General features: G+C 42.0%; 1 protein-coding gene across 2 annotated transcripts in view; it reads right to left on the minus strand.

Moving 5' to 3' along the window:
• Nucleotides 1-7,966: 7,966 nt before the first annotated feature.
• The window catches only part of GTDC1 (glycosyltransferase like domain containing 1), a 160,760-nt gene continuing 149,647 nt past the window's right edge, over nt 7,967-19,079 (minus strand). For both annotated transcript variants that reach the window (XM_058810003.1, XM_058810004.1), the window contains 3 exons: nt 17,133-17,203; nt 16,332-16,423; nt 7,967-9,352 (listed from right to left, as the gene is read on the minus strand). In XM_058810003.1, coding sequence (XP_058665986.1) covers nt 9,269-9,352; nt 16,332-16,423; nt 17,133-17,203 — 247 coding nt within the window. In that variant the 3' untranslated portion in view covers nt 7,967-9,268. The remainder of the gene's footprint in view (nt 9,353-16,331; nt 16,424-17,132; nt 17,204-19,079) is intronic.

Raw genomic sequence — 19,079 nt, forward strand, 5'->3', positions numbered from 1 at the left:
AAGAGCGCCATCCCCAAACCAAAGTAGGGGGTTATCAAGTGAGGTGTGCCAAGCAGTAAGACAAAACATATGCATTTTTAATAGATAGCCTCTCCTCCCCCTGAGGAAGCCAAGAAAAGAGAGTCTGTGAAGCTTCAGCTGAAAACAAGTTCAGTGGATTTATACTCAGGCTGCTATTCACAGAAAAACAAAATTTACAACTCTCATATATATATATATTTGCTAGATGTTTTCCAAGCATTCTTCAAAGCATGCCAGCCCCACCCTGGGTCCTGTTGACCAGGTGAATTCACCTCCACACAGCATTCAAAAAGAAGAGGATGACAAAAGATCATGAAAATGAAATAAAAAATAAAGAGGCCATGAAAGAGAAACAAAAACCTCAACAGGTCTGTATGGAATTTCAGCAGCACTTTATTTATTAATGCATATGAAGCTACCACTGTATTCCAGCTCCCAAAGACAGATCTGTGAGGAATAGGCCACATGCTGATTGACAGCAGCCATAATTCCATACAATGAGACTGTATTAAATTGTTTGATGTGATATGATACTCATCACTTGTAACTGATCAAACACACTGCTGCATCAAACAGTATTACAATACAATCAGGCTGGATATGGTTCCTGCCAAGGCTGTTCATCACATTGCACACTTCTGCATTAAACATATCTATTAATAGCATTGACAAGCTACTCCTATCCAAGTTGGTTTTTTTTCCCAAGAATTGCAGGATAGGGAATGTGCACAGAATCCACAGATAATGCTTTACAGTTTGAGGGAGCGCTTCTGTTGGCTGAATGCTTCAACATGAAAGGCTTTCCCAGTTTGGGAATTTTGTAAGGTAATGCCAAGAGTTGGAAAATCCTGCCCCACAAACAAAGACCTGACATTACTGCTTCCCTTTTCCTTCCTTTTTTTTTTTTTTGTCTGATTTTTTTTTTCTTTCTCTCCTATATGCAAACAAATTGAAAGATTGACTCATTTTTGACCAAGATTTTACTTTTACCATTCCAATCCCCAGGAGCACTGCTATCTTGAAGGGGGGAGCTGTGTTTGCTAACACTGACCCTTCTAGAGGAGGGGGACATAAATAAATGCAGCAAATTCCTTGTCACCACTGCTCCTGCTGCAGTCAGTGAGGGTGACACTGCAGCCCACGGGGAACAGGACTGGCTGTGACAGGACAACTGTGGGGGCTCTCTCAGATGCAGATTCTTAAATGAGCCTGGGTCTCTAGAGGGCAGAGGTCAGCTGTCCTCAAATCTGTGTGAACGTTAGATTAAGTTTATTAATCTCCCTGCTTTCACTTAAAAACCAAATTGTAGGATGGTTAAATGTTAATGCCCAGGAGCTTGTGAGATGATCAATGCCCTCAGTTACCTCTGCTAAGGGGGAGCACGAGGTGTTCAGACCCCAAAAGGATGCAAGAAGTTAGTGTGAAGACCAGGAGAACACATTCTCCTTGTGAATTACCACGTGCTTCATGTCTGGTGCAGTTTTGTTTGCAGTCCTGACACAACACATGAACACAAAAGCACCTCAGACACAGAAGCAAGACCCAGGGACTGGTGGTTTCCCACCTGGATGTCCTGGACATCCAGCCTCAACCACAGCTCTTTATAAAGGATTTATACCTGTGCTGGGGCGTGATTCCAAATGTTCGTCTCCCTGCACCAACCCAGAGTGCCCAGGAACAGCACAAAACCAAGCATGCAGTGAACATGGCACTGAGCAACCTTCGGAGCAGCCTCTCTCAGGGCATCTCATCAAGCTACTCCAGTGTGGAAAAATCAAGTGATAAATGAGCATAAAGGGTCCACAGAATTCCTCGTGGACAGGTATGCACATCACAATTGGACAATCCTCCCCCTTGATTGCTATCTCAGCTTGGGAAAGCCAGGATCACATAGCCATGGAAAATAGGGAGTAATACGCAGGAATGCATGCCTGGCTGTGTGGAGCTGGCACCAGGTTTTTTTTCAAGCTGGGATTGTATACATTTTACATTTATGAATATTTTTGCAAACTGCAGTGACAGAAGGTGCCTTTTGTCCTGTTTCTCACTCCTGTAATGTCAGTGTGAGCAGATTAAGCTCATGGCACGGTAGCAAATTATCCCTGCTGATGGAACCAGCTCTAAAAAGATTACTTAAGAGAGGTGTGTAAGGCATTTCCTTTTCCTAATTAAAAATATTAAAGTTTTTCAAGATAATAAACCATCTCAGAAGGTTATGCTAAAAGCTGGGAAATATAGAGGAAAGGAAAGCTTTTCCACTCTGATGGACAGTTTTTAGCACTAAGAGCCCAGCGCAGTGTGTAGAGCTAAAGGAACGGTAACTTTCTATCTGGGTGTAGCTAAGTAATTCAAGATGCTGCAAGTTAAGTGTAACAGTAGAAAGGAAGAAGTTCAAAAACAAAGTCCCAGGCATTTCAGAGCAGTGTACAGTATGCTAAATTGTGGTATTACTGAAATTGCTGGGAGTTTGGCCACAAAACCTTTCATACTGCACCAACGTTCTGCCAGGGCTGCCTTCCAACAAGCCCAGACATTTCTGCCTTTCACCTGTGCTTTTTTCTTTTCCCCCTCCTGTTTGTTAACACAAATCAAACACTGCACCAGAGAATTACAGCCCTTGTCCTGAATGTACCTCTCCCTTTATTAAATCAGCACGACTGAAAAGTCACCACGCACCAGGCAAAGACAACTGCAAATCTGTGCTTGCCCTCCCCGTACCACCTGAGTGCCGCTATTATTCCTCATCCTTGGGGAAAGGACCCCATGTGTGAGTTTCAGAAACCACCTCAGTAACTCCAAGCATCATTATCAATAGTAGGATGAACTGCAGCTGGGATGCACTGAGAAGGCACGGTAATACTCGCCCTAATCTCTGCATTCATCTCACTGGCCCTCGCTAGGAAGTTTAAGTACATTTACTGGGGATTCTTCAGCCCTTGAAAGGTAGGAAGACATCTATGAGGCTTGACGTACCAGCTAATTAACTTGGGTTTGGAAAAAAAATCTTCTTATCTACTTAACTTGGAGACACTCTCTTTGTTTTTAAGCCTGCAGACTACCTTCTCTTTAAAATGCACGTTACGTACCACTCCGTAGTATGGAATGTATTATATTTAACGAGGACCTATTTTAACTTGGACCTAAAACTACTAACATTTGACAGAGGGTTGTTTTGGTTTTTTTTTTCTTTTAAGCTATTTGCAGAATCAGCTGAATGATAGTCTATAGCCTGTGTTTTGCAAGACAGGCTACAAAATCCTCACGCTTTCCTTCTGTCCTTAAAAACACGGGCACACAAACGTACGAAGCACTTGGAAATGAAGCCCCAGATGCACCCACACCTCCCCTCTCCCCCCAGAATCTATAAAGGGGTTTAAATAAATCTCTCAGGTTTTGCTCCTCGGTCTCTAGAAGTGGGGAATATTGAGGCTGGGAGAAAGTGATTGAATTTGCAGTGGTTGGGGCACGTGAGTGTTTCCTGCAGCTCTTCTGACAGGAACACAGACTTGAGCAACTCCTCTAACATCCCTGCTCAGAATTAAACCACCCTAAAATCTCCTGTGGATGGCACAGAGAGATTTTAAATCCTCACTATATTCCTAACAGATAGAACAGTGGCATGATTGACCAAGCTTTTTTTTTTTTTTTTCTTCTTCTTTTTTAAAGTACACATATGATGATGCATCATAGTTATAAACAGATGGTATTTGGCCTCCTTCCTATTCTCAACATTTGGAATTCCTAAACTATGTGAATTAAACAATAATATTTTATAAACATACAAGGGATTTTGCTCACTGCTTTGTTAACATAGAAATTATACAATGCTGACATTTATTTAAATTTTAAAAAGTAAACAAGAGTGTGTATTGAATTAAAGCAAACTAAAATCAACAGAGAGAAATATGTTCTGCGCGCACATTACCTACAACGGCACGGGCCTTTTTCGGGGACACATAATGGGATGAAGCACAAATTGTAGCTTAGACAGTCTGATCCTTTGTGCTCGAAAGGCTCATTTAACACCTCGCTGTAAACAACGGATATTTATACCATAATTGGCCAGTTGACCATCAGTTGTTCATTTACTCTGTAACCTGCTATTATGGAGTTAAAAGAAGTTCCTTTCTGTTGGCTTTTCTAGGAGTGAAAGTGTGTTTGCAATTTTAGTACCAACTGGATTCAGTCTAACACTTGTACTTAGTATGAGAAACATTTTCATAATACCAAAATTTGGGGGAATAAGAGTATTCCTGCCAGGAAGGGAAGAAGAAAGTATTGGTTCTTAAAAGAAGAATTCTGTTTGCTTGGTTTCCTTTTTCCTTTCCATTTTAACCCCTTTTTAGGCTCCTCTCGAGCTGCGCAAAATTGAGAAGCACTTAGGTTTTAATCACTATTCCCAGGTCTGCAAAGAGGTTCTGTGATGAATAAATAATGAATCCGAGATTTTAATCAGTGTTATGATTTTTGAAAAGGCTAATTATCATTGTTTACAGACATGCCTTCCCAACGCATTTCCTTGTTTTGCCTTCAAAGCTCCAAGGGTTAAGCCCCTCGCACGCATCCCTCCCATCCCTCCCCAGCGCCGCGCTCCTTGCCCGGGATTTCTTTTCGGGGGCTCGGGGGTGTTTTTTTGTTCGCTTGGTGTTTTTTGGGGTGGTGTTTTTACTGGAGAGCCGCGGACGGGCGGCCGGAGGCGCGCAGGGCTTGGGGGAAGGCTGCGCATCACGGGCGGCCGCTCCGCACCCGCGGAAAACCGCGGCGGGCAGGGGAGGGGGGGAGCCTTTCTCTGTGCTGTCTCCGTATGGCAATGCTACAGAAGAAGCGGATTTTCAGAGGAATATTTTCATTATCGATAATGTCGGTGATACAAGTGGCGGGCGGCGCGTCCGTGCCCCGCTTCCCGGGGAATCCGCGCTCCGCTCCGCCGGGATGCGCCGGGATGCGCGGAGGGCACCGCGGGGCTGCCCCGACAGCGATCGCCCCCGGCTCAAACCCCTCGCGTTATTGTAATTCTCATTATTATTATTATTCATTATTTTTACCGCCACTGGCCTCGTTTAACCTGGCTCGCCCGCACCTCCATCCGCTCGGCCATTCCCCGGGATGGGAAAAACCTTTTCCGCGGGTGGGATATTCGGTGCCTGCCAGGGTCCCGATTGCCCCCATTCCCTCCCCTGTTTCCTGGCGATCGCCCCCGCTCGCTGCTGCCGCCGCCGCTTCCGCGGGTGCGGGAACAACTTCCAAGCCCGAGAGCGTCAGCTTCCAGCAACAGCTGCGAACCGCCGCTCAGAACCCAAAGAAATATCACAAGATTAGGCAGCGATGCTATTTATTGCCCTGTAATTAAAGTTCTATCAGTGTTTCTATTATAAAACCTTATTTACAAGGGTTGGTAACTCAAAGGCAAAATTTTCCTGCAAAATTTTCCTGCAAGATTTTCCTTTCCTCACTAAGAAATATTTTGGTTAAATAAGGTGAGGGTAAAATCCTGAAGGACTTTCATTAAGGTGCTCATTTATATCTGCAAATACACTGCCAAGTCCTCCAAATCAAGGATATGTAAGAGGAATTTATTATTTTTTTTTTCAAAAATCAAGGATTCACAGAAAGGTTTTAATATAATTCTCTGGGAAATTATTCCCATGAAAACAATTTGTTTGAAAGAAAATGCCCTCTGGTCTTTTCCACACAAACTAGTCTTGGGCTAGTACATGAGAATCCAACTTAAAAGTGCCTATAAGCAGAAAGGAGGTTGGTTAATTATTTTCAACTGTCCTTTCTGGAATAAAAAACAGAGTAAACAGCTTGAACAGGGAAAGGTGAATTTAATTTTCAAGGCCCTTTAACTTTTAATAATCTGAGGAACAAGATGGGAGGTACATTCTACCCTCCCAGTTATCCTGATATAAATTCATTCAAGATTTATATTGGTGTAATAGAGAAGCAGAATTTGCTCCGTGATTTCTAATGAACTGCTGGCTCGGTCTTTAAAAACGCAATTAGAAAAATCTAACCGCCTAATTCAGAACAGCTTTGAGCTGAGGCAGAGGTCTCAGTGCTGCAAACAGGGGTGGAAGCTGGTCGGTGCCACAGCTCCTTGCTGTGCCTGCAGCACCAGAGCGGGGCTAGGAATGCTGGAAACGCTTTGCTACAGAATTCCCTAATTGTTTTAGGATTTTCCTTTCTATTATAAGGAGAAAAGACAATTCTCGTGTGGAATAAACCTGTGTTCCCTGTGATCTCAAATGCTAGGACAAAAGGATGGCAGGATTAGGTGCCTGGCCTGTTACTGGTGCAGGAGGAGCTGTCTGGTCAGGGTGAGGCTGGCACAGAGTCGGGGAAACCCAGCTCTGACTCTGCACTGAAACCTGTCTCAAAGCCCCGGCGCCGCTGTGTCAGTGCAGGTGAAACATCAATAAAAATGAAAGTAAGTCAAGGTTCAATTCTCTTGCCCTACTCACAGGATTAGGTGTCTGCACTCACCACTTACTCATGTGTGTAGGAACAACGGGACCGAGATCCCAGTTTGTCCCCTGACCTTCTGAAGCGAGGGACTGAAATGAAGCAGCACGGGGTGACACTCTCGTTTCCTCTGCTGAAACTGAGAGGCAAAACTCCGCAGATTGTTTCAGTCTGCAGTGCTGAAGGGACACTCTCTGGGGAAACATCACCTCTGACTACCTGGAAACCCTGCAAGCATCACCTCTGGCTACCTGGCAGCCCTAGATCACTCTCCTGACTGAGGACCTCAAACAGGTCAGGGTGGCCCCTGACACATCCTGTGATGTGGTAAGGACACAGAATCAGAATGGTTTGGGTTAGAAGAGATCTTTAAGTCCATCTTTAAGCCCATCTAGTTCCAATTTCTCACCATAAGAAGAGACACCTTCCACCAGACCAAGCTGCTCCAAGCCCTGTCCAATTCAGCCTTGAACACTTCCAGGGATCTTTGCTCCAGAGCAGCTGCACATCTTTGCTAAGAATGTAAAGAAATATCAGGAGATAACACAGCATTGCTATTTATTACCCTGCAATTAAACTCCTCACAGAGTTTCTATTATAAAATGTTACTTGCAAGGGTTCATAAGAAGGGAAAAATTTTCCACCAAGACGAAGCCTTGCTCAGCAGACAGAGCTGGGCATGGTTGAAGAGTCACTGTCAGTAAGGGCAGAGCTGCACCTCACCAAGGAGCTGGGTGAGACCTCCTCTGCTGGTGGGGCTGATGAGGGTGTGCCCTGAGGACAGCAGGAGCCTTTGAGTGCAAACCACACAGCTTTGATGTTCTCAGTCTGCTCACCACAAGCCCGAGTGCAGCATTACAGCATCTCCTCTTTCCCTTTTATTGGTTTGGAGAGTGACTCACTGTGATACTTGAGGCAGTTTGCTACAACTGCACCATGCCTCAGTTTCCCCAGCAGCCAAGCCAAAAAATATTCCAATTGGATGGTGCAAGGTGTGGTGACATTGGTGAACATCTACGACACGCTCTGGTAGGAGTGCAAGGCATCCTCAGGTCTTCTAAGGATTAACACCAAACCTACACTCATGGGAAGACCATGTCCACCCAACCACAAGCCATGCCTAAAGCCAAGCTGGGCTTTGGCTGAGCAGAGAGGAGGAGGAACCCGCATACAGAGAGATGATAACTGCAAAATTACAACTCTGCAGTGCTAGCAGAACAACCAAACACTCTCCATTGGGTCTGCCTGGGTTGCTTCTGATTGTTTTACAGGGTAATTTGAACAAGAAGTAACACATGCTCTCTCTTACTCTGAAAAGTGACATTTCAGCTTCCTGATGGTGTCAAAAGTCACAAAGACACTCATGGGGAGGGGGACCAGCCTGTACCTTTCACCCCTTTCAGGGAGAGGGGCTGCCCTGCCTGATCCAAGGGAAGCTGAGACCACAGCTGTCTGCAAAGACAAGCCTTACCAGCCTTCACACCATGACACCTTACCCAGAGTCCTCTTCCTGCTTCTTCCCAGAGCAGAGATGAAAATCTTGGAATTGCCATAAGGTTTTATTATCGCTTGCAAACCAAATTCTCCTTCATCAGATAAAGACACAATTGCATTCATTGACTCTGACACAAGGATATGCACGGTGATAAACATACAGATAGATGTACACACTTATACATGAATGAGATATGCTAATTAAAAATTGCAGTGGGCACTTTATTAAAAATTTATTGTACAATCTACATCTTCAAAACATTTTACATCAACAAATATTGCGGCTTGACTGCTGGAATCATAAGTGATTTATCTTTAAAAGACTGTATTTGCAACTGGATGCAAAGATTCTTGATGAACTGCCATTACATTTAAACTACTGGTTTTTATTGGAAGTATTTTGATTGTTATCTGTTTGTTCTCCATCCTTGAGAGAAATAAAACAAGTGTCTCAGCTTTCATTTTATCGGATAGATGGCACCACGTAGCATATTTCCCATGCTAGTTTGAATTACAGCTGTTTATCTTTCAGCTTTCTTTAAGATTAATTAAATGCAAATGTAACTCCACGAATCATGGGATTACCTGCCAGACCCCTTATTAATACCTTCACTTAAAAACCCCTTTGCCAGAGAGTCATTAATTTGCAATAAAAAAAAAAAAAAAAAAGAAGAGAAAAAAAGAGAGAGAAGTGCTCAAGCAGCCCTTTCCCTCCCAACAACCCCGGAGATGGCTGCCCAATTAGTCCGGCAGCATTCGGATCCTCCTTTCAGGCCCTGTGGCCCTTTGAGGACACAATAAGGCTCCAATGATAACCTGGCAACCTAGGTAGAAACTCAGCCAAGTGTGAGCGTTTGAAGCTGCAGCTTGGCTGCCATCGTGTCGGCGAAAAGAAAGAATTCAGGCACCATGTCATCCAGTACAAAGGATAAAAACAGATTCAACCGGAAATTCAATGTGGCACCACATATGGGATACATGAGTGCGGTTACACAACAGGCCACATATTTTTTTTGAACAGTCTCCTGCATGTGATGCCGAGGACATGTGTAACCATCATAACGTCTCTAAGAATCTGTATTTAATTTGAGCTGGGGTGGTGGCAGGGATTGGAGATCTGAAGCCGCCACAGGTTTGTGGCAGATGGCTCTGTGTCAGCTATGACAAGCAGCCAGGCTCGGCTTCCTCTGCAGATTTTCTTTTCTCTCTGATCAGGTAAATATGGGCACACTCTGGAAACTTCCACAATTCTGCCTGAGGCTGCAAGTTTGTGACTTAGCCCCATCTGTCACAAATCTTCCCTCGGTTCTGCTGCGAGCAGAGACCTGAATTTACTGCCGAGCGCTGCCCAAGAAAAGCCGGCCGTCTCGCCCTGCGAGGAAGCACAAGAGAGAAGCACACGGAGCCCTGTTAGAGCCTGGGACACAAAATGCAGCACGGATTTCAGGAGGGCTGCAAGCCACTTGCTCAAAGAACACTTATGTGGTGTTATTTAAAAACGGGGTAAATTCAGGGGGTTTTATTTAAAGACAGGTAAGATGGTCATGAGGCCCAGGTTATTTACTCCCTCTGCTTTTCTGGTGGTCTCTGGACACATCAAGGATTGAACATCCTCAGGGACCAATGTGCCCCTCTCACCCTCAGATCTGGCAGAACCACGAGCCAGGAGGAGCAGGGCCTGGCTCTGCTAGACCATCATTACTCTGGGCTTTACTTGGGAATAATCTCTTTTTTTTTTTTTTTTTTTTTTTTTTGAGGAGTGATGACCATGCAAAGACCTGGACATTCATTTTTTCAAGGAATAAAATTCCATCACTGCCTTGCAATCAACAGTTCCTAAATATGTGGGGATCAAGAGAAGCAAAGTTTTCACATAAAGCAGCATCTTCCCGTAAAGAGCAAACAGCATAATGTCAGTAGCAGAACAGTATTTTTCATTAAATAATCAACTTGGTTCTAGTGTCCTAAGATCAGAACTGAAGCACTTAATATCTACTCTGCCATCATTAGACTTCAGAGCTAACCTTTAGAATTTAATAAGGAGTCTTTATCCATTCAGATTGGCTCTTTCAGGACAGCTCCAGTTCAAGCACACAGTATTGATTTTAGTGTAGATTTTTTGCACTTTTTAAAAAATTTCCCTAACAAAATTAAGATTTACAGATTAATTTTCCAAAATATGAGATTTGGCAGGCAAGATTGGAATGATTTACAGACACAATTTGTATTGGGTCAGATCTACTCTGTGATCCAGCTCCTTCACTCTGCAAGTGATTAAGGGGGAAGAATCAAGGTGGAAAATAGTTTGCAGCAATTATTTTTGGAGTTCAGTTTCCAAACTCCAAGCACTTTTGGAGACCAGCATCAAAACCCACCATTGCTTTACATGAACTGGGTGCACTGTGAGGCCCAAGCTAGTTAACACACCTCACCAGAGTAACAGTATTTCTCTGACCAAACTGGTCTGTTCTGCAGTTTGTTATATTTGCCTTCAAAAACTCACCTCATTCTTGCTGTCTTTAAACAAAAAACATCAAATTTTCAATGCAAATCTATGCAGTACCTTGCATAGGATGGCTCAGAACACACTGAATGACTGTAGCAGTGGGAAAACAGTTTCCTGCTTTTTTCCCCAAGGTAATTTGAATAAACTGTACTGGAAAGAAAAAAAAAAGTTTTCATGCTTTTTGCAACTTTTCCTCCTATTTCCTTTGACCCATTTCTCCATCTACTGTTTTGAAGTGGCTGTGGCTTATCTGCCAGTTTTCATTTGCTCTCTAAAACTCCCCTGGAAGCTCTCTAATACTGTCAGGATGAAAAGTTCCAAGTCCTGGTGTTTATGCTGAAAGTTGCCCCCATAACTGCTTGAGTCCTACTCTGCAAGTGCAGCCAACTGCTGTGAGCTACAGACCAATATTTGGGGACATGGTGATCATGGAAATGTTGGATCAATGGTTGGACACAATAATCTTAAAGGTCTTTCCCAACCTACATATTTCCATGATTCTGTGATTTTCAGAGAGCTGGAATCTCCTGCATTTTTACCTCAAAGAGCCAAGAGCAAGACAAACCCAGAGAGAAGATCAGGTGCAGGCCACCTACACACACATATATCTGCACATATATCCATTTATCTACAGCTGGATCCCAAAATTAGGCAACTCCAACACCTTTCCTTCCATCTCACCTCTTCCACAGTGAAGATCCATGTTAGCCAGGCTGACCTCCCTCTACCACAGTTACTTGAACATCTAAGTTTCACCCAAAATGCTTAAATTGTGTCCCACAGCCCAGCACCTTCCCACCTGTGCAAACTCCTAAGCTAGACAGGGGCTTCACTGTATCAGCCACACACAGGGAATGGAAAGTGTGAAGACTTTAACCTGGATGTGATCCTGAGCAACTTAATCCAAGTTTGAAGTCAGATCCTACTTTGAAACTGGCCCTGCTTTGACCAGAGGTTGGGCTTGTGACCTCCAGAGGCACCTTCCTTGACTAGTCTGTGATTCTGTGCTCCAAATATGTAATGGAAGTTTTATTTCACATTAAAAAATCCTTATGCTTTACATATTTTCCTTAGGATCACATGCCTAAGCACTGGAACAGAGATGGGAGAGCATGGACAGAGAGCTCTGCAATCCAGAGTTCCTGTAAGCTTCCCCCACAGACTCTGAGGAGCAGATTTAACCCACCTCTGAAACCATTTTAAATCACGTTCACGGGAAACCGAGCAGCTCAAGAGACAAACACAAATTTCTCATTTGTGTTTCTAACCTCCTTCTGACCTGCACCTAATGCTAGCCAGGTAAAAGCAGAAATTCAATACAATTCCTTCTTTTTTAACTCTGCAAACGTGCTCTGCTAGTGAACAGAAAGGCAGCAGGGTGGATGGAAATACTTGCACTATTTGCATACCCTATAAAGCTCTGAATTAACTTTATCAGCCCGGGACAAAAGATCTGGAGAACACTGTAAGCAAACATCTGCTCAATATACATTCACCATTAAAAAGTAAACAGTAGGATTGCCTCCATAAGGAACAGGTTGAGAATTATCAGAGTACTACACATCACATAAACTGATGGCATGGCCCAGAATTCTCTAAAGCAGTGATCACACCAGGCACAAAAACAGCTCTCAAGCATCAGAATGATGCTTGAATGATGAGAGATTAGAATATAAACATGGAATAACATTCACAAGGAGAGACTGAAAGGACTGGGATACTGTAAATGTTTGGCAAATGTTTATAAAATAATGGATGGCAAAATAAAGATGGATGGGAAGCTCCTGCTTCCAGGTGACCAACTCCAGAAGAAGAAGACACTCAACACAACTGAAGGTGGGGAAAACCTGAGCTAATTAAGGAAATTATTTAAACATCATCATAAACAAATCGTAGAATCATGGAATGGTTTGGGTTGGAAAGGCCCTTAAAGGCCACCTCATTCCAAGCCCCTGCCATGGGCATGGACACCTTCCACCAGACCAGGCTGCTTATGGAAAAATGAATTTCCAGTGGAGTTTTGCTGGGGATTGGGTAAAGATAAAGGCAGAGGCACCATCCTTGGCTCTCACATGGCCTGTACAGGAACTGTGAACAACAGGCTGAGTAACTGATGGGACATCTGGCATCAGGCTCCCCTGCATCCTCACGTGCCCAATGCCCTGCATATTGCACTGAGAGTGCCTCCTGCTGCTTCCCTAGCTTTGCCTAAACATGAAAGCTGGACCAGGAGCAGCTTTCCCCTACACATTTCCCTGAAATACTCAAGATACTGCTTTATCTGAAATCAGAGAAAAAAGAAAAGGAAAGAAAAAGAAGGAAAAAAAAGTTTTGTTAGAACTGCCCTATAGAGCCAAATCCTGAGACTGGAAACAATTCAGATGTCTATGGTCTAACTGGGATCTTAATTTGATTTTACAGCAGTTTAATCCCTTTGAATTCAGCAGACTTCCTTCTACAGTGGTGTCAGAAAGAAAAAAAATCATGCCATGTGTCTTTTCATAGGCAGGTGAGCTTCTGTAGTGTGATGGAAATGAGAAGATGAATGTCAGAAAGTGGGCCAAATTCTTTTCTCCATTAAACAAGCATGAGTGAGAGTAGGATTTTTCTGTAGGAACTGAAGCTGACAGCATGTCAACCAGCACTCATTCAGCTGGGAGGGCTGGGAGAGATTATTTAAAGTTGTCAGCTCCTTCCATGCCTGGCTTTTGGCAACTCTTCTTGTCCCTTTCCACTGTATACTCTTTATACATGCTGTTTTAAATTAAGAAACTCAAGTGAGGAAATAAAAGGTAAACTTTAAGAAAATAATGCAGAAACAAATGTTTTGCCCTATTTTATTTTATTCATTTTAACTTTAAATCTACTAAATAGGGCACTAACAGGTCCTGTGGTGTGCCCTGACCACTGCCCTGTTGTTATCACTTGCTTCATTCCTCTGCTTACCTTGGCAACCAAAACCACCCAGAACTAGAGTTTGATTCCATGAAACTGGAACAGAACAAATAATTGATAACAAATGAGATTTGCTTCCCTCTCATCTCAGTCTTCTGCTAATAACTGGCAGAAGGCAAGGCTGAAATGCAGATGAGCCAGCCCTGAGTGCTGTGTGAATACTCAGGGTGAGCAATACATCATCTGGAAAGGTTTTCATAGGTGCTTACATTATGGACATTTTTAAAAGTCTGCCAGCAGGAATCTGCTCTGTGGAGTTAAGCTACTGCAGTTTAATGCCTTGGTCTGTGCATTTTCACAGGGATGTTCTCTATGTCCAGCCCCTAAGCCCACTGCCCTGCTGCCATTTATCTCCTTTCTGCCACTAATTTTGTTAGCACAAGCATTGAGGACATCTGAAGGAATAAACTGCCTGTTTAATTAGCCACTGTCTAATTATTATAGATATCCTGAGTTATAAAATCCCAACAATATGTAAAAGGATAAGCCAAGGTGATTACTTCCCAACTTGTGGAGCAGAATCCCCAAATAGCAGAGAAAAGCACTATTTGCTTTTTAAGCATTTCTAGTTGGAAAATGCCACAGATACTTTATAAACTCAATGCAGAAAGTATGGCAGGATGGTTTCTGAAAGACAAGGAGCTGGTTAACACTGACTCTTGTGCTGGGCTCTCTTTTCTTGCCCATTAATGCGAGATAGTATTATAGTGATCTGGAAAAAAGTGAAAACACTGTCCAAGTGCTGTGTAGCCTTCAGGATTTCACTCTGCTCAGCTTCCTTACAAAGCAGCATCACTCCAGCTGCAATGACCTTAACAGCACAGCTCTGAGCTAGCATTTCCCAGGAGCTTTTGTGGATGGTCCACAGTGAAGGACGACTAGGTCTACGTGGGTGTAGGCACAAAAGGACAACTCTAACAGCATTCTCTGGGCTGATCCAAAGCTTGTTAAAGACAACAGGGATATTTCCTCTGGTGCTCACAGGTGCTGGATTAGGCTCTGCTTTCCTCATTTTAAAACAATCCCTCACTCAGCTCCATTGCTACCTGTTGCAGAGGTTAAGCTCTGACACTCAGAAGATCTGCAAACCCCATGCATGAGAGGCAGGATAAACTCCAGTTTCTGCCTACTAATCATCCCAAGGAATTCTTAAAAAAATGTAAAAACAACTTCAAGCAAATCAGCATTTTGCCTACAGGGCTTGTGCACACATTTTCAACCTGTACTATTTTATATCAGTATTTTTTGCATGCCTTGGCTCTGTGTTCACGAGCTGGGATCCATGTGGGAGAAGATCCATGTGAATGCAACCATTAGCTGAGCTTGAAGCATTGGGAAATGCCAAGGTAAACATTTAAGGACTGCTTTCCCTTTGAAGCCCCCATGCCTAACTCTACGATACTATTGACTCAAGAAGTAATGCTGAACACTGGAAGTGTTCAGTCAGCATTTTAAACTATTATGAGCTACCTTCTGAACCATTGCCAAGTTAATAGACAATGAAAGATAATGAGCTTGAAATTGGGTGTTAAATTGCATTTTTGGTTCTCTCTCCTTTTTTTTTTTTTTTTTTCCTTGAGGTTTAACTGTTTCCTGCAGAAACAACATCATCTTTGATGTATCATTATGTAAATGCCTATTTTTAGGTCACAAAAAAAGTCAAGGCGTGGGCTAAGCCCTCGCTGCTCTTGCTATGCGTGTGCAGGAAGGGGGAGAGAGGCAGACGAGACACAGCAAGACCCAACAATTTCTGGTCCCCAGAGGGAGGGAGGGAGGTGGAGGCATGAGGTTGGGTCTGTTGGCAGCAGGAGACTCCAAATTAAGGAGGAGATTACTCGACCTGCTCGTTAACAGTGAGGCTGGACGGAGGAGGGAGCGCTCCGAGAACCGCGTTCGTGTCGCACGGGTTAACACGAGGAGTATTTCCATGCACCCCAAAGCCTTTAAGGACTTTCAGCTGAGTTCAGGGGTTTTCACGAGCTGAAACACCTCTGTTGTGCAGGGGTGATGTGTATCCAACCTCCAAGCTGCCCACGGCAGAGCCAGGACAGTGAAAGTCAAAGACCGCTGTAAATGTGTGAAGCAGCGTGCAAAAAGCTGCAGTTATTCTTCTGAAAGCAGCGTCGTGTACTAACAGCTCTTCACTGGAATAATGTAAAATTTAGTGCTTCATCTACATTCAAATAAAAAAAAAAAAAGAAAAGCACGACTCCCATCAGTGTAAATACACCATTTAAAACCATGAAAGTCGGCCTAGCATTGAACACTTGAGCAAAACCTGAATGGAGAGTTTGCCACTGAACCTGGACTTTCTCTGCAGAAATAACTGCAAAAAAGGGGACATGACAATCACCAGTAAATTATGCTGCCAATAAACTTTAATGCTCCACACACCTTATAAAGCAAAGAATTAAAATAATTGTGATTATGAAAATCACTCAAATCATTCCAGAAGCCAAAGAAATCTTACCTGATACCTGTCACCTGCATTTTTTGAAGATTAAATTAGGATAGGAAGGTAGGCTTATCCTCATTAGTATAATTGTAGGATCTTTCTTTTATTTTCCTTTTAAACTAATGAGTTTCATTAATCCAGGTTCATTTTTATAAGCCTCTTGGGTCCAAATGTAAAGGACAGTCATTTTAGAAAACAGTAAATTAAAAAAAACATGTAGCATGCATTAAGTGCACGTATTTCATAAGACCTAGGTTAATACAACTGGCATCTAGTTTAATTAATCCTTGTTAGTGTAACGACTAATATCCCTCCCTAGCATGTTTCCTTTAAACATTAGTATGTTAATTAAATGTTGTTTTTTTTAAGGGTTTTTTTTTCCCCTTTGTACTTCAATATGGCATTATATCATCTAAAACTATTCCAAACAACTACCTTATAGAGATGTCTCCTTACAATATCTGGTCTCTTGCAGAAATTCTGAAGCCTTTTAAAAAGCTGTTCAGGTGTAGAATACAGATATTCAGCTGCAGGAAAAACAGATACATTTTTAATGAAACAAAAACCTCAAAGCACACACTCGATATTAGTCACTTTACTAATTAAAAATGCATATTGCTCTGTGCCGCCTCGTGTTTTACATTATTTAAGCATGATTTTATAAGGTTACCTCAGCTCACAAGGATGTTTAATGCTAAATAAGACTGTGTAGTTGTGCTGTTTAGACATCTCCTTTGGGTGATTAAAATACATTATTCTAATGTAACACAATGCATATGTGATACATTTAGTGATGAGATTTTTCAAAGAACTGGTACTACATTAGTGTGTATCCTGTACTGCAGTTGCATACTATTAAGTATTAAATTGTTTAAATAATTTGGTGTGATTTTCAGGCCTGGCTTTTTTTTTTTCCCTCTTCTCTGTATCAAAAAAAAAAATCTGCAAACCATTGCAGCATCAGTGACCTTCTAACAAAAATCTATCATTACGGGATGTGTATGCTAACAATGAAGAATGCTATTTCAAAACTTGCTTTTTTGTTATCTTAAAAGAACAGATGGCAAATATAAACTTCGTCTAATGTATTAAAACACATAAAATTTGCCTTAACACTAACATGTTGGCTTGCCAAATAAACAATTGCTTTCACTCAAGTTTATTCCCAAACTTTGGGTTTTAGCAGGAATCACGTTATTACGTTTCAGCAGAAGGAATAGGCAACAAAGCAGCTACCTGGGAATATCTCTGGGTACACCAAGGCTTTGGGACACAGCGGGTAACAGCCACAATACACAGCCTCGATCCTGAGAATTAGAAATCACAAATACACAAAAATAGACATTAGTCAGCCAAAAAAATTATTTCCGTGCAAGAGCCTTGAGGTTGCCTGCATGCAGCAAGAGGGAAACATTTTTTTTTTTCTTCAGCAGCATAATCCTTCTAAATGCCAAAGTTGCTCTTTTTAAAGAAAATTTTATTGATCATATGAATTACATAGAACAGAACAGCGAGCATATGTTTTGTTCGCTGAATAAATCAAAGCGCAGCTCTGCATTTTTTTGTTTTTTAAATACTGTTTAACACATTTTATAATCAGCAGACAGACACATGTAACAACATGGTGAAGTATGGACGGCTTTGCTTAATAATGCTGCTGGAAAACAAGGGGCACGTTGGCTGCACCAGGGTGTGTTGCAGACACGCACACCACCCTCACCTGGCACAGCAGATCTTCCCCTCAGACTTCCAGACTCCAAAGGTTACAGCTAAATATAACCCAGGAACAACTTGCAGCATGCTCCAGGCTGGGATATTTCAGCTTATTCACATGCTTTGGATAATTTTTTTTATTTTTCGGGACATAAACTGTTGTATTTTTTAATAACCGCTGATGGAATCCCTTTGCCAAAGCGCGCGAAGCTTTGTACTTGCTTTTTGCTCCCAAGGAACATTTCACGTATCTCCCAAACATCAAACCCAAATATTTTGGAATTGGAGCAAAGTTTTCCAGTAGCAGAGCTGTCCCCCCTGGAGTTCAGGTTTTGACAGCTGAATGGGTTAAAGGCATCCAGGTTGCAGTTTATTTTTTTCACATAATGACCACTGATCTGACACAACGTCCCTCCAAAGATACAACCGTAATTTCTGTTGGCCAGAAATTACACAGTGAAATTCAAAACACTTCTTAAAATATGTTTATTTTATGAGAGGCTTTGAATTTCCTCCAACATGTTGACCATACGAGGGCTTTATTTTTAACTTCAGTTTCCCTCATTCCCCAGAATAAAAAAAAAATCTGAAATCTTGTCAACGTTCACCTTTTCTATTTTCAGTGGCAACGCAGAGGCTTTTGCTACCTCCATGTGAATATCAGGTTTGGTACTTTATTACAGGTACCCCAAAAGGACTCTGTTTCCTTTAGATCTACTCAATTTTAAACAGGAAAAAAAAAAAAAAAAAAGAATAACATATTCAGCTTTCATGCTAGAAAACTATGCATATCCACAAACCCCAAAGACACATTTCTCTGCAAATGCTTTTGCAAAGAAATGACTGCTGTTTTTTTTCATAAACTTTTAAAATTTGTAATTTATGTTTTTTTTTTTAAATAACATATGCACTTCAGATTGCATTTTAAACATTAACAACAATTTCAAAGTGTACATCGTCTAGCACTATATTTTTTACCAAAGGGAAATGTTTCTGATGTGTGATTTAATTGATGATTTGAGTTCTTAAATATTGTGTCATATGTCAAAGCAAATAGATTTTTAAAGTTTTCTTTAATCTAGGAGGAAAAAAAAAAGAGTGAAACTGTGGACATTTCAGTAATAGCTCAGATCACTAAGTTATGTTAAAATATTTGCTTTTTAATCATATCGTCTGCATGGAAAAAAAAAAAAAAAGAACAGCTCCCTAAAACAAAACTGCAGGCCAAGATGGGATCTGAGTCATCGTTTGAGTATGAAATTTCCCCTTTCAAAAAACCTCTACCAGGATCATGAATTAGTAAAATCAGAATTTAATGCCTCCGTGGTTTGCTGGATGAAAGTTAAAAATTTGGAATTCTTTAATTTGCAAATGATCTCATTTGCATAGTCCTTTCTGCACCAAAGTTTGGGTGTATTTTTCTGACCAGTCCCTACTATGAGTAGTAAGCTTTACTACAAACCTTACACC

This window comes from Ammospiza caudacuta, chromosome 8, assembly GCF_027887145.1.
Source record: "Ammospiza caudacuta isolate bAmmCau1 chromosome 8, bAmmCau1.pri, whole genome shotgun sequence".
NCBI classification, from domain to species: Eukaryota; Metazoa; Chordata; class Aves; order Passeriformes; family Passerellidae; genus Ammospiza; species Ammospiza caudacuta.